The sequence below is a fragment of the Alternaria conjuncta genome (genome assembly GCF_024043145.1).
Source record: "Alternaria conjuncta strain BMP 0040 chromosome Unknown scaffold_2, whole genome shotgun sequence".
Classification (NCBI taxonomy): Eukaryota; Fungi; Ascomycota; class Dothideomycetes; order Pleosporales; family Pleosporaceae; genus Alternaria; species Alternaria conjuncta.
Window position 1 is genome coordinate 331,347 of NW_026250091.1, and position 12,911 is coordinate 344,257.

The window sequence follows — 12,911 nt, forward strand, 5'->3', positions numbered from 1 at the left end:
CAAAAGCGGGTTCGACCGCAAGGATTTCAAAAGCCCAGAGGATGTAAAGCGGTACCTAGAACTGCGGCAAACGCATTTCGGGGAGCTAGAAGCGGTAACCCACTCGGCTCGCATCGAGGGTCTGTCAGTGGGGTGGGATGTCATGCCGAAGCCTTTAGGCAGTGACGCAGCACATTGGCTCTAATGACTCCACTATCCTATAGTTGCTCTGATAATGCTCTCCTCTTATCTAAGCATGGATATACTTTGAGGAAATTCACCGCCCAAATATGACACACGACTCGCTGTTGTTGAATTCCAACGCTGTGGTTCATGACAAGGCCTCACAATGAGGACCAAGGCTTCTGGGACATGGCCGCCATGTCGGCGGTTGAAAACGAACTACACAACCTCAAAGACGGTCCCCCATGGCTCTCTCTCTCGCTGAGGCCGTGTTTCAGACCCAGCGAAAACGATGGGACGCGGAGAAATGCGATGGCGGCTTCAAGTAGCAGATCATCTTCACAAACCCTGGATATAAATACAAAGACGTCGACACGGGATACTAAGGATTACGCATCGTGCGATCTCTACCAACTCCGCAATGAAAACGTACGGAGCAAAGCTGGAGTGGCTGATGAGCCGAACGTAAAGGGATTGGCTGGGCAGTGGTGCTTGGAGACCGGAGGAGCTACCATCCATGTATACCTGGCCGAGACAGCACTTGAGCTTGTTCAAACATGCAGGGTGGTTCTGTTGGCTTCGCCGAGTGGCACAGGTTGTTTATAAGTATTGCAGCGAACTGGTGGCGCGTGTACAGAAATAACGCAGTATGTCTTGACGAGGAATTTGCGGAGGTGTAGCGCAGGTCTCAAGGTTTCACGTGGGCACACAAAGGAAGAAGAGTAGCGATTGGCGAAGTTATGGCGCGGATTGCAAAACCTACATTCAATACAATCGAGAAACCGACGGTAACATAACCGGAAGGGACGTGGATGTAGCCCTGGAGTGCTCGGATCTCTTCATGGGCTCCCGCTACCCCTCACGCAAGCCAGGGCGTGCATGCGCAAGAAGATCGTGTCAGCATTGGAGGAGCGCCTGATGAAAACCTCATCGCCTCCACCGCTGTGACTATGAGACCACATTCTGGTTATCTGCAACTCATACAGTCGGCAATGACAGCCGCGTTAGATATCACAAGGCCAATGTCATTTCATGGAGTACATGTCCCAACTGCGTACTTGCAGTCGTTGTGGAGTCCACTGACGTCATCACCCGCGTACCTGCATTAGCCTTCGCCCCTCTCTGCCTCCTCCTTGTCGTCTGCCACTAGTTCTCATACTCGACGCCTTCTCAGCCTATTGCCCAATTACCGGACACTGTCAGATATTACGAGACCATATCAGCACCAGAGCCATGGCTGAAGTTGCAGCAGGCGCGTACGTTGCGGCCGAAGTGGTAGAACACACGGCAGAAGCAGGTTACGCCGCGTACATCGTCTCGAAGCCCACGCTCCCCCTCAAAGTCACTTTCAAACGCATAGCCACAGCAACAGGTGACTCTTCGGCGTATGTACTCCACTGCTACTACATAGGGTCAAACTGACCTCCAGACGCTCTTTGGCGCGTTCCAATCACACAGTCACGGTGCTCGGCAACAAGGCTTATATCTTCGGCGGCGATACTGCGAACAACGTTCTTGCGAGCAACCATGTGCATGCCGTTACTCTTGAGCACTCCGGTAAACCGGAGATGGACTACAGCATCATTCCTGCTCTGTCAACATGCGAAGATGGCCGCACGCCAGCGGAGAGATCGAATCACGCAGCCTGTGCTTTCCACGGCAACATCGCTATATACGGTGGCAGTGATAACGCTGGCGATCTCATCGACGAGCAATCGTCTGTATGGCTGTTCAGTCCTGACAGAAAGAGCTGGGATATTCTACAACCCTCCAAGGGAGATGTCGACACTGGAGACATTGGCCCGGGCCCGCGGCGCAACGCGAAGCTGTTCGCGCATGATCAACACGTAGTGTTGTTCGGTGGTGTCGATGGCTCTGGGGACAATGCATCGGATTTGTGGCAATTCGACATCGCTGCGCGCTACTGGACGCAACTTCCAACAGCGCCAGTCGCGACATCCAACGCCGCCTTGGCGAATGGTCAGTTATGGCTGATATCTGGATCCGATCCAATGAGTAGCCAGCTCCATCATATCAGCGTCTCGTCTTCCAGTGAAGAGAGGAAATGGGAGTCCTTTACGTTTCCTACCAATCCACTAGCGCCTGGCCCCCGTGCGCGACATGACGGCGCCTTGATACCGGTGACTACTGGGTGGGGCCGTAACTACCTCATCTATCTCCTAGGCGCACGGAGCGACTCTTCTGCTGATACATCCAACACGAAGCCAGAAGATCCAAAGCACGCAGGCGAAGTCACCCAATTCAGCGACACGTGGGTTCTCCAGATCCCTGCAAGCGATTTGGAGGCGAAGCCATCAATGACGCTCAAGAACACCATCAACCCTGCAAAGATCAAAGATGCTATCCGATCTGCGCTGGGGGCTGATACTGGTCACTTGTCGTGGGCGGAGGCGGTAGTACAGACCCCTTCGGAGAAACAACTGGAAGAGGAAGATGGCAAACTGCATCCCGGCCCAAGGGCTCTGTTTGGATCGGACGTCATGGAGAAGGGCAGTAGCATAGTCTTCTGGGGTGGTGTAGATGCGAAAGGGGAGAGAGTCGGTGATGGTTGGGTCGCGAGTTTCGAGTAAGCGAAGGGTGCGTCACGACATTTATGGTGTCTATGCATGCAGGATGTGCTAGCACTTTGAGGTCGCCTTCACTTCCATAGTGTAGAGATCTATTTGGCGACGGATATCCCACAGTGATAAGAGCAGAGACGAGAACAGCATCATATGCTCAATCGAGCAACGATACCTAGCCCTTTATGCGAATGGACTAGTACTTCAGGTCTTCCGATAGGCTGTCGAGATTGTCACCGTGTCGAGATCCTCTAGCCCAGTGTCCGAGTAATGGGGCACGTGGGGAGATTACAGCCTTGGAATGCCTCGGTGGCAGACAGGAGTTCGGTTTCATGGAAGCTACGTCTCACAACGTCTGTCATGGAAACATGTGGTGTTGCTGTTCTTTGTGGCCAAGAAACGAGAGTGCAAGTGGGGGCCAGCCACGTGAAACAATGCAGCATGTGAGTTTCAACAAAAGTGCGTTCAGTTCATTACATCAAAGAATAGTGAATGCGAGGGCAGTCACAGGCGGGTAACGCGGCTTTATTCTATATACACAAACCCTAATCCCTCTGATAAATACCCGCTATCCAACAAGCTCTCAATAGCGCAAGACCCCATGCCATGCCAATACTATCCCATACAACATTTAGCTTACTACCCATGACCTCCTTCCACCCGATGGCCACCTCAATCATGGCAATGTCAGCACTCTCGGCCAGCATCAGCATCTCGACGTCGAAGATCCAGCCTTCCGAGTGCATGTAGGGGACAATATAGGGAAGTGCTGGTCGTGAAAACAACTTGAAGCCGCACTGCGTGTCCTTGATGCGTGCGGTGGCCGGAGGCGTCATGATGCGAAGGAGGATGTGGAACGAGTGCATCAAGAAGTTGCGGAGTTTGGAGCGCTGAACAACGGCTTCGCTGCCGACGAGATGAGCTCGGGAGCCGATGGCAACACCGCGCCCATGCTTGTCCTCGATGCTCTGGCAGCCTTCAACGAGAGCCGCTAGGTCCGAGAACCGACTCGCGCCATCCGCGTCGGCGAAGACAATGTACTGGCCTCGAACATGTCGCATGCCGTGCGTGACTGCGCCGCCTTTGCCTCTGTTCTCTTCGAGCGTGACGACGCGAATACTGCCGTGTGGGATGTGTGTTGAGTGCGCGGCCTTGGCGTCGCCGTTCTTCGACCACGGCCCTGGCTTCGACTTGGGGTGTTGGGCGAGTTGGTGCTCCTTTGCAAACTCCAGCGCTTTGTCGACGGTGCCGTCAGTGCTTCCATCGCTAACAACGAGTATCTCCCATCCTCTCTGGCTCTCTTCACCCTTGCCGCCAGCATGCGCATCACCGTATTGGCTCTCCAGGTAGTCGACAGCCTCCTCTAACATGCCTTCCAGCCGCTCCTCCTCGTTGTATGCGGGGACCACGACGCTCATGAAGAGCTCCGGTTCTTCGATGGGCATTTGTGGCGGTATGACGACTTTACTTCCCGGCTCCTTCGCGGCTTGTTTCTTGGCGGCTTCCTTCTCTGCTGCCCATTTGTCCAGCCAGCACGGAAGTTCTTTTGGGTCGCTTCGTGCACCGTCGGGTAGTATCGTCGTGTATTGTTTCTCGGAACGCCGTGGCAGTCGCGGAGTGGGCGCGAGGAGGTTCAATGCTATATAAAGCTGTCACTCATGGTCATTAGTCGCGTGCACGTTGTCATGTAGGCGCTTGTGTCCGTACCCAAAAGCCCATGGCGCATAGCAGAAAGCCCAAGCCTACGAGAAGCACCCAAGTTGGGGGCATTTCAATAGCATGCTTCGGGTGCGACTCGAAGCCGTAGCCTGCACCCAATCTCTGGGTATCGAAAGCGCGGTTCTCTTTCGACATGGCGGTTGCGGGGCCCTGACGAGGGCTTGTCCAGTGATGGTGCTACCGGAATGCTGTTGACATTGAGTCGGGATCGCGACCGCTGAGACCGGAACTGGCGGCGGATGGAAAGGTGTGCAATACAAAAAGGGAGACGCTGTAGTGGTCGCGCGATGGCCAATTGGCACGGGAAGATGCAACGTGGAGGCTGACGTACCTGACGGCCCGAGGTTCGTTAGTCAGCCTCGTTCTGCTGCGGCGCCCACCACCACAGCTTCTCCGCGTTGTCTTGTACTCCCTAGGCAGCTACTGCAGATATTTCACGCAAAAAACACCTAGATTTGTTGCCTCCAATTTCGCAAAGTCGTGTTGGCTGCTCCCTGGGCCGATGAGCTCAGAAGATGGCTCCCATCAGCGCTGAGTTTGGCAGAGTGGCACACACTGAAGTCTCGACGTACCCTTTCATACGGCGGCACCAGCAACGCACATATTGGTCGATAGCAAGCCGTGGGCAAAGGTCTCACGATGCGAGGTGCAATATGCGCTAGAACAAGTGTTCAACGTTACGTTAACATAAAGTATACAGATATGCAGCCTAACGACAACCCGGCGGTTTCAAAATGCCAATCCAAACACCATCGCTGTCTGTACATATGCGTGCGCGAAAAATGGATATTGCTGTCCAGAAAATCTAAGGATCCGAAAGAAGTGCGACTGAAGCGCCAGCATGAAGAGAAGCAAGCTATGCTTCTTGTTCATCTGATCGTGTAACGCGTTTGTCCTCTCCGTCTGTATATACTGTAACGTGTCAGAATCAGCCTGGTATGTAGGTGTGGTTGAGCACTCACCATGTGGACGAATGAACCAACTGCACAGGAACGCAGTCCCGAAAGTCGCTGCAAGACATACGAAAACGGTTTGTCTGTACGCGCCGACAGTGGCACTGTAGATACCGTTGAAGATGGTGGGCCCCATCACACGTGCAACAGCATGAAGTAAGCCCGTGGCACCTAACAGTTGACCGACCTGATCTTGCGGCACATGTTTGGTCAATGCAGCGCCAAGAGTGGGCGAACCGATACCGCCAATGGCAGCAATAGCGCCAGAGAGTGCGAAGAGCTCGCCTTTGCGGACAAGGGCATATCCGAGGAAGCCAGCCATGTCGAAGAAGATGGCTGCACGGATAATGGAAAGGTCGAATAGGTCAGAACCTGAACTGCGCATGCGGGCAGCCCCATTCTTCCCGCGGAAGATGCGGGTCAGAATCGGCAGAATGACTAGAAGAGCAAAAACACGCGAGCTGTTCACGATAGTGGTGAAGCGGCCGCTTTCTAGCTCATGCCAATCAAATTGGCGGCGCGTGTAGACGAGGACAACGCTCATGGCACCCATTGCGACACCAAACATGATGGTATCGGTAGCGGCCAACAGAAGCAGGTTCCAGCGCAAAGCCGACGAGGTGCCAGTCCCAGTCGGCCAGAGAATCTTCAGCGGGCCAAACAGGTTGATAGAGCGTAGCTGGTTGATGAAGTCGCCGGCGGGACCCTGTCGTTCCACTTCCTCTCTGCGCTTCTCACGTGCGGCTTCCTGGCGTGCTTTGCTGAGCGATTCGGGGACAAGGAAGGCAAGGAATGCAATGAAGATCAAGTGGGCACCAAGGGCCATGTAGAAGATGAGCAAAACGGCTTCGGTCTTGCCAACGTACTTCTGGCGCGCATTGATGATGTAGCCTGCCAGCGCGGGTCCGATGGCGATGCCGCCAAACAAGCAAGCGTGGAAGTAGGAAAAGGCGACGTTTCGCTTCTGTGGTGCAACGCAGTCGGAGGCATACGAGTGGGCACATGCCATGCCGACGATGAAGGATCCCGATACGCCCTCCAAGCAGTAGCCAACGAGTATCCAGTTGACGTGCACCGTGTCGGGGAATTTGGCGGCCAGGATTGTGAGGACCTCGCCAAAGAGGGCGCCGCAGGTGTTGGCTATCATGAACTTCTTGCGCCCGTACCGATCCGAGAGGGCGCCAATCTTTGGGCTGATGATGGCGGAGAGTATGCCGGAGCACAAGCTGGCGTACAGGAGGAAGAGGGAGGAGCGCGAGGACACGGCGTCGTTCTGGCATCGGTCCTGGCCCGGGTCCATGGGAGAGGATATGGGGTCGGTCTCTAGGGTCGCGTAGTACTCCTCGCAGACGAGGTCCATGATCAGGTTGATCTTGGGCACGATGATGCCGCCAAACGCGATGGTGAAGAGCAGGAAGGGAGGCAGGAGCCAGAATATCTGCTGCCGTCAGTCGATGCGCCCTCGACGCGAGGGGCTGCGGGGGCGTACTGAAGGGCGCTTCCACCAGGGAAGGCCGCGAAAGTCGGCATCGCCAGCCCATTGCTCGTGCCCGCTGGCAGCCGGCGAGGCACCCAGCAGCGGCGCGTCCTCGTCGTCGCTGTCGGGGCCCGGTGTCCTGGGCGTCTTGGAGCCATGGGCGCGCGCCCTCAGCTGCTGCTCGATGTCGGTGTCCTCGACGAAGGCGGCGTCGGTGTTGGAGGCCATGGCGAGGGCTGTGTGTGGTTGAGCTGGCGTCGTCGTGGGCGTCGAGATCCGGGGTTGCGTAGCGTCGTGTCTGGGCTAGGGGGCCGCGCGCATGGCTACAAGTCGACGGCCAGGCTAACGAGCGCGACTGTAATCATCTTCGGCGTCGGGTGCAAGCGCGGACGGCAGCTTACCAACAACAGAGTGCTCGCGTCATGACGTTGCGATAGTGAATTATCACATCCCACCCATCGGCCTCTCGGGTGCACTGAGCCTCCGCCGCAGCTAGCGCTTCCCTTTCGTTGGCCACAGCCGGACACTTGTTGCGTCTTGCATCATCTGTGCAGCACGGTAGCTTTCATTTCTCGCTTGATTTATCCCGCCACATCTCAATGACGCCCTGCAAGTCCTGCAGCCTCGTTGGTCGAACAAGGTAGTTATCTACACCCGAAGCATACGCAGCATTGCGGTCTTTTTCGCTCACCAGCCCGGTGAGTGCGCATATGTACGTCCTCTTACACCCTGACCGCGCTTCCGTCTTCCGTATCTCCCTCGCAACCTCGAAGCCCGAGACCTCGGGCATAGAGAGGTCGAGGAAAATGAGATCGAAAGGTTGCGGAGCCGTGTCGTCGCTGGACCCGTTGGCGTTCTTGAAGGCATCGATGGCCTCTTGGCCACCGCCGACAGGTGTTGCACCTGCCTTGCTACACTTTTTTGCATACATGGCAAGAACCTTGAGGTTTACAGCGTTATCGTCTACCAGCAGCAGCCTAGGCTCTGCCACAGCTGCCTCTGGTGATGTACAGACTGCCGCCTCTTCTGCTTGCTCAGTATGCGCTTGTACGTCTCGGTGGTCGGGTTGGGCTCCATTAGACCTTGCTGCCATGTTCATCTCTGGAGTGACCGCTGGGCTGGCGGCTGGCATTGCCAGTGGCTGCCCACCGCTTTCCTCGCCGTCTAATTGGGGGCTCCTCTCGAGTTCTAACCGGGACAGCAATGCTGTTGGCGCAGCACGACATTCGTCGGTTGCGTCTCCGCGTAATTGGCTGCGGCTCCCTTCTACTGGCTGTTGCTGATCATAGATTTTCGCGACTGATTCCTGGTCGGAGTTGTGGCGAAGCTCAGAGGGGGGGACTTGGCTAGGATACAAGTGCGCCAGCGCATCCTGGATTTTTGAACTAGTCACCGCACCCGCAATTGTCGCGACACCCTTCAAAGGCGTTGAGTACTGCCTGGGAGCGGTCTGTACATCAGGGCAGAGACGGATGCGCTCGTAATCGTCAGATGCGCCACCGCGAGCCCGCAGTGCACTGTCTTCGTCCTCCTCCAAAACAACAAGCAAGCGCCACGGCGAGGCTCTGCTTGCACTTTCCCAAGGAATGACCCGAATGTGGAACCACCGGCTTAGACTCTTCGCAAGTGAGCCCAACAATAAAGCAGTACATCGCTGGTCCCGTAAGGAGTCTCCTGATCTCCAGCGCGTCGGTGTAAAGAGACTCATGTCAAGCTGGTGTAGCTCAGCAGTACCAGCCTGCGAATTTGAGCTCCCTGACACATCTTCTGATGCCTCACAAAGTGCCTGGCTCGATGGGAGTGTGACAGTGAATGTAGAGCCTTCTTTCTTGTTTGACTCAATCTGCACATCACCACTCAGCATAGTGACTGTTTGCTTGACAATGGAAAGTCCAAGGCCAGTACCTTCTGCAATGGGATCCTCCTGAGAAAATGGGTCAAAGATTGAATGGCGGATGAAGCCGGAAGAGATGCCTTTACCGCCGTCTGTACAAGATATTTTGGTAGTAGCGTCCGTGAGATCCAGTGAAACTCGAATGCAGTTTGTCGGTTCCCCAAACTTCAAGGCATTATTCTCTCTTACGTCAGTACGGCTCATGCATGCGCTTTTTGTATCTGTACAACTTACTATAAGATTTGTCAAGATCGCCCGAAAGCTAGCGGCGGCTACCAGACGGCACGACCGATTGGCATTCGTGTCGAAAGTTATGATGGGATGATAGACGAGACCTTTATTCCATGAGCTCTGACCGGACTTGGACCGCCTCCACCAGTTTACTTACCATGCATCGAAGAATCAGGCTGGACAGCCTTTTTGACGCGATACCTGTGTACTTCACTGTGAATGATGTCCTCGCAGGTATCCATCAGCTTTACAGTATCCTTGTCTTGCGAGGAAGCTGCCGAATGATGAGGTGCAAGACTTGACGAACGGAGAAGCCCATCGTTCGATGAGTCTGATCTTGGTAGAGGTGCACTTTGCGACCCGGAACTGATGTTACTGAAATATAGAACGCGCTCAATAGTATCGAGCAATGACAAGCCACTGTATCTTGCCGTCTCCAGCAGGTCGCGTTGGTGTGCGTTGTGTGGTGTGTCCGCTAAAAGCTCAAGGCTTGATAGTATGCCATGAAGAGGTGTCCGCATTTCATGTGAGATCGATCCGAGAAAGTCTGATTTAATCTTGTCTATAGCTTGAGCTTCGAGACGCCGCACTTGCGTCATTATCGTGGTGCAGAATGCTGAAATGGAAGCAAGATCCGTCGAGCCGAGATAGACTCTTGACTGATTCTCGGCGAACCCGAGGACCGCACCGATATTACGTTCGTGAAACGCATCCCACAGTGGCATCAAGACGATCTGCTCTGCCCGCAGGAAGGTTTTCGAAAGCTCCTTGAGTATGAGGGTATCTTCAACTAAAGCGACGTCGTCTGCGCTCGTAGCAACAACGATGTCGCTAGTGTCATTGAGTAATTGGAACACAGCCCCATGTGGAAATAATTCAAGCAATCTGCTTGTCAGACTGTGGCTTAGTTCTTGAGGCCTGTGCGCTTTTGGTCCGAGATGCTCGGCTAGCACGTTGGAGCCGTTCCAGATGGGGTTCTTGTTGCTTGAGGAGCCCAACTCTTGGATGCGAACTCCGTCAAATTCGAAAGTATCGTAGAGCAATGTAGCTGAAAGATGGTACAGCTGCAGAGCTGCAGCGGGATAGAGGTTTGACACCAGAACTTCATGTTCAGTATGGCCGCCTGATGAAAGATTCTTGTGAGCAGGCTGAGCCGCCAGTCCTGCGCTCGTACCCATCTTGAGTAGAGAAGCCACACCTTGGTTGAACTTGAGCACACGCTTACCCTCCAGTGCTTCTACTGCTTGTTCCAGATGACGAATAATGTGTGACGCTGTCTCAAACAAGTACGAGCGGTGGGCGTCCGAGAGCCCACCGTGCGACGGCGTTGAGCTGAACGTGAACACAGTGCCAATGTTTGGTCCTCCATAGGGGTTCAAAGGAACACCAGCATAATGTCTGAACTTGGCAATATCACCCTGAACAAATGGGAGATGTTTGGTTCTCTCCAATTCAGCCATATCAAGCTCTTCGTAGAGTGCCATGCTCCCGCCTGGCTCATTCTGCCGCGTGATGGTACGCTCGCACAGACCACCGTGATGAGTTACCGACTCGCATCCGTACCATCGCGTTGAGTCTTCTGTGCCAATTAGACACTGCTAGAATTTGACGTATGTCCGCCATGCTGTTGATTCCACTCACCCAAGGTGACCTTGGCTTCATCTGCGTTGGCCCGACTGGCCCCCGAGATGAAGTATTGCGTGTGGTCGTCTAGCAAGCTGACCATGGCCAGATCAGCGCCCGTTTGATGGATGACGCAACGGAGCAACGCAGCAAGCGCGCCGTCTGGTTCATTCTTGACGTATCTGCCGTGTGGCTCCAATGGCCTGCTCGTGAGGCCAGCGTCCGAACCACGCACGTATTTGACGACAGATGGCAGCACCTGGCAGAAGCGTCGGACTTCCCATACTCGCGCGCGATCGCCGATAGTCGCTCGTTGCTGCTCGGTGAGTTCTGATATTGACATGGCTTGCGATGGCTTTTGTGGTTGTCGATGGTGCCCTCCACGCTGGTCGCACCGCCCACGGAGAACCCTGCAGACCGGCGGGGAAGTACCTAGGTACTTTGGCGCCTCGCCGGATACCTGTGCGGCCGCGATGTCGTCTCACAGGCTCCGAGTGTCAATATGGTGTACAGGATATATGTTGGTTTCCATCTGCCTCATCCAAGAATATATGCGCCATGTGCAGGCGCCTTTGTAATGTCCAAAGCTCTGTTCCGTGGAGTTTTCAAGCCCGAACTTGAAAGTTCGCCTCCTGGGGTCCATTTGTCGCACGCCGATGATGTCATTGGAATCGCACCACCGTTTCCGCGGCATTGCTGCGCTGTGCGACTCTCCACGAACCAATATCACGCCATGTGCTCGAGTTTCCAGGCTGTACACCAATACTTCCGTTCCAACATTCCTCTTATATGCATCTCCTAATTCACTGATAAGTTTTGGCCTTCGGCTAGTGAGTTCTTGGACCTAGGTACTTTCTGCCAAAGACCCTGCAAGACTCCAATCGCAACCAACGTTGCAAGCGACAAGAGACCAGAGATGGAATTTGGCGATGCGTGACCGACCTCAAGACAACTATGATGCTCTGGTAGCATCGATCGCAGCAAGAGGTCCTGCATATGCAGGAACTCAGGCGACGTGGAGCTTACTTCCTGTAAAACCATCGCGTGTCAACTTCGTCAGAAGCCATAGGGGGCCTACTGTTCTCTGAGGGTTATAGCACAGAAGTCTTAACCCCGAGGTCGTCTGAGAAAGCTTCCAAGGTTAGCTCCAGTTTCACGTCGAAGTGTCTGAACTTTAGGCCTGTTCCGGCCCCTTTCTCAGATACCTAAGCGCCTTCCGGTGAACACCACCTGCCTGGTAAGTCCCTTCCTGCGCATGGAGGCGTCGAAATAAGGACTGTAGTGTCGTCCGTCGTTATCACTCACCTTTAACACTGCATACCAGTCTGATCTCAGCCTTCAGCCCGGTAAGCATCAGTCAGATGTCACTCGGTTGGGCATTGTTGCCTGCAACTGATCGGTGATCTTTCCGGCAAACAGTGGGCCTGATATGTTCTTCAGCCGTCTGTAGCCATGCTCGCGCCGCCTTTTATATGCTTCTTTCTGCGTTTCGGGGTTTGCTCCGAAAGACCGTGCGTAACCGAAGGCAACACTGACTTGCTTCATCCCGGTCGAAGTCAGCGGGTGAAATATCTCGGCAGCTCAGATCCATCTTAGATGACGACATGAAGGTCATCCATAGTACATGCGGGATGAGGGTCTTATCACAAGGCGACCCCGGGACATATGTGATAATAACCTAGCTTGCCTCAATGCGAACCACTGCTTCTGCATAGTAAGGCGAGTTCTAAGTTAAGGTTATAGCTTAGCTACCTAAATATGTGCGCACTTTACAGACACCGAAGTCCTTCAGCCTTGCCATGTATACACCACTCCTTCTAGCCCCCAACGCTAGTGCTTACAACTTGTGTCGATAACCTCTGGTTTCGCGATCGCTACGACGTCGCCTTCTCGTTTTACTCGTTTTAATTTAGTCCATGGGTGTTTCCTGGTAAATCAGTCAGAAGGAACCTTCAGAAGTAGGAGATCCAGGTGATAATGCAGCTTAGGGCTGCCTAGGTGTGCACCACCGTGGGGTCCGCCATCAGACTGTATCCGGAGAGCTAATATAGACCAGAGGAACTGCGACGTCTTATCAACATCTTTATACACGATGTTGCCCCAAAGTCGATTCCAAGCGGCCCACTCCCTCGCGCCTCGGGTTCATTGATCAGCGATACGCTATTCTATCCATCAAGAAGTCCGCGCCTGAGGTCGTGCGAGGTTGCGTGTGATCAAACCAAGCTTACTTTGTGACTGTACCATCTTTCGATTACCTGCTTCTTGAATCA

General features: G+C 54.3%; 4 protein-coding genes across 4 annotated transcripts; 1 reads left to right on the forward strand and 3 right to left on the reverse strand.

Annotated features, from left to right (window-relative positions):
• Nucleotides 1-1,395: 1,395 nt before the first annotated feature.
• Nucleotides 1,396-2,753, forward strand: J4E85_001202 (uncharacterized protein; the record flags this gene model as incomplete). Its single annotated transcript, XM_051465489.1, has 2 exons — nt 1,396-1,547; nt 1,592-2,753. The coding sequence occupies 2 exons, from the start codon at nt 1,396-1,398 to the stop codon at nt 2,751-2,753; spliced, it is 1,314 nt and encodes a 437-aa protein (XP_051330046.1).
• A 536-nt stretch (nt 2,754-3,289) lies between these two features.
• On the reverse strand, nt 3,290-4,598 carry J4E85_001203 (uncharacterized protein; the record flags this gene model as incomplete). The annotated part of the gene is made up of 2 exons (XM_051465490.1): nt 3,290-4,393; nt 4,452-4,598. The coding sequence occupies 2 exons, from the start codon at nt 4,596-4,598 to the stop codon at nt 3,290-3,292; spliced, it is 1,251 nt and encodes a 416-aa protein (XP_051330047.1).
• Nucleotides 4,599-5,319: 721 nt separating this feature from the next.
• On the reverse strand, nt 5,320-7,121 carry J4E85_001204 (uncharacterized protein; the record flags this gene model as incomplete). The annotated part of the gene is made up of 3 exons (XM_051465491.1): nt 5,320-5,375; nt 5,426-6,854; nt 6,906-7,121. 3 exons carry the CDS (start codon nt 7,119-7,121, stop codon nt 5,320-5,322), a joined length of 1,701 nt encoding a protein of 566 aa, XP_051330048.1.
• A 337-nt stretch (nt 7,122-7,458) lies between these two features.
• Nucleotides 7,459-10,984, reverse strand: J4E85_001205 (uncharacterized protein; the record flags this gene model as incomplete). Its single annotated transcript, XM_051465492.1, has 3 exons — nt 7,459-8,879; nt 9,440-10,597; nt 10,660-10,984. The coding sequence occupies 3 exons, from the start codon at nt 10,982-10,984 to the stop codon at nt 7,459-7,461; spliced, it is 2,904 nt and encodes a 967-aa protein (XP_051330049.1).
• Between the last annotated feature and the right edge of the window lie 1,927 nt (nt 10,985-12,911).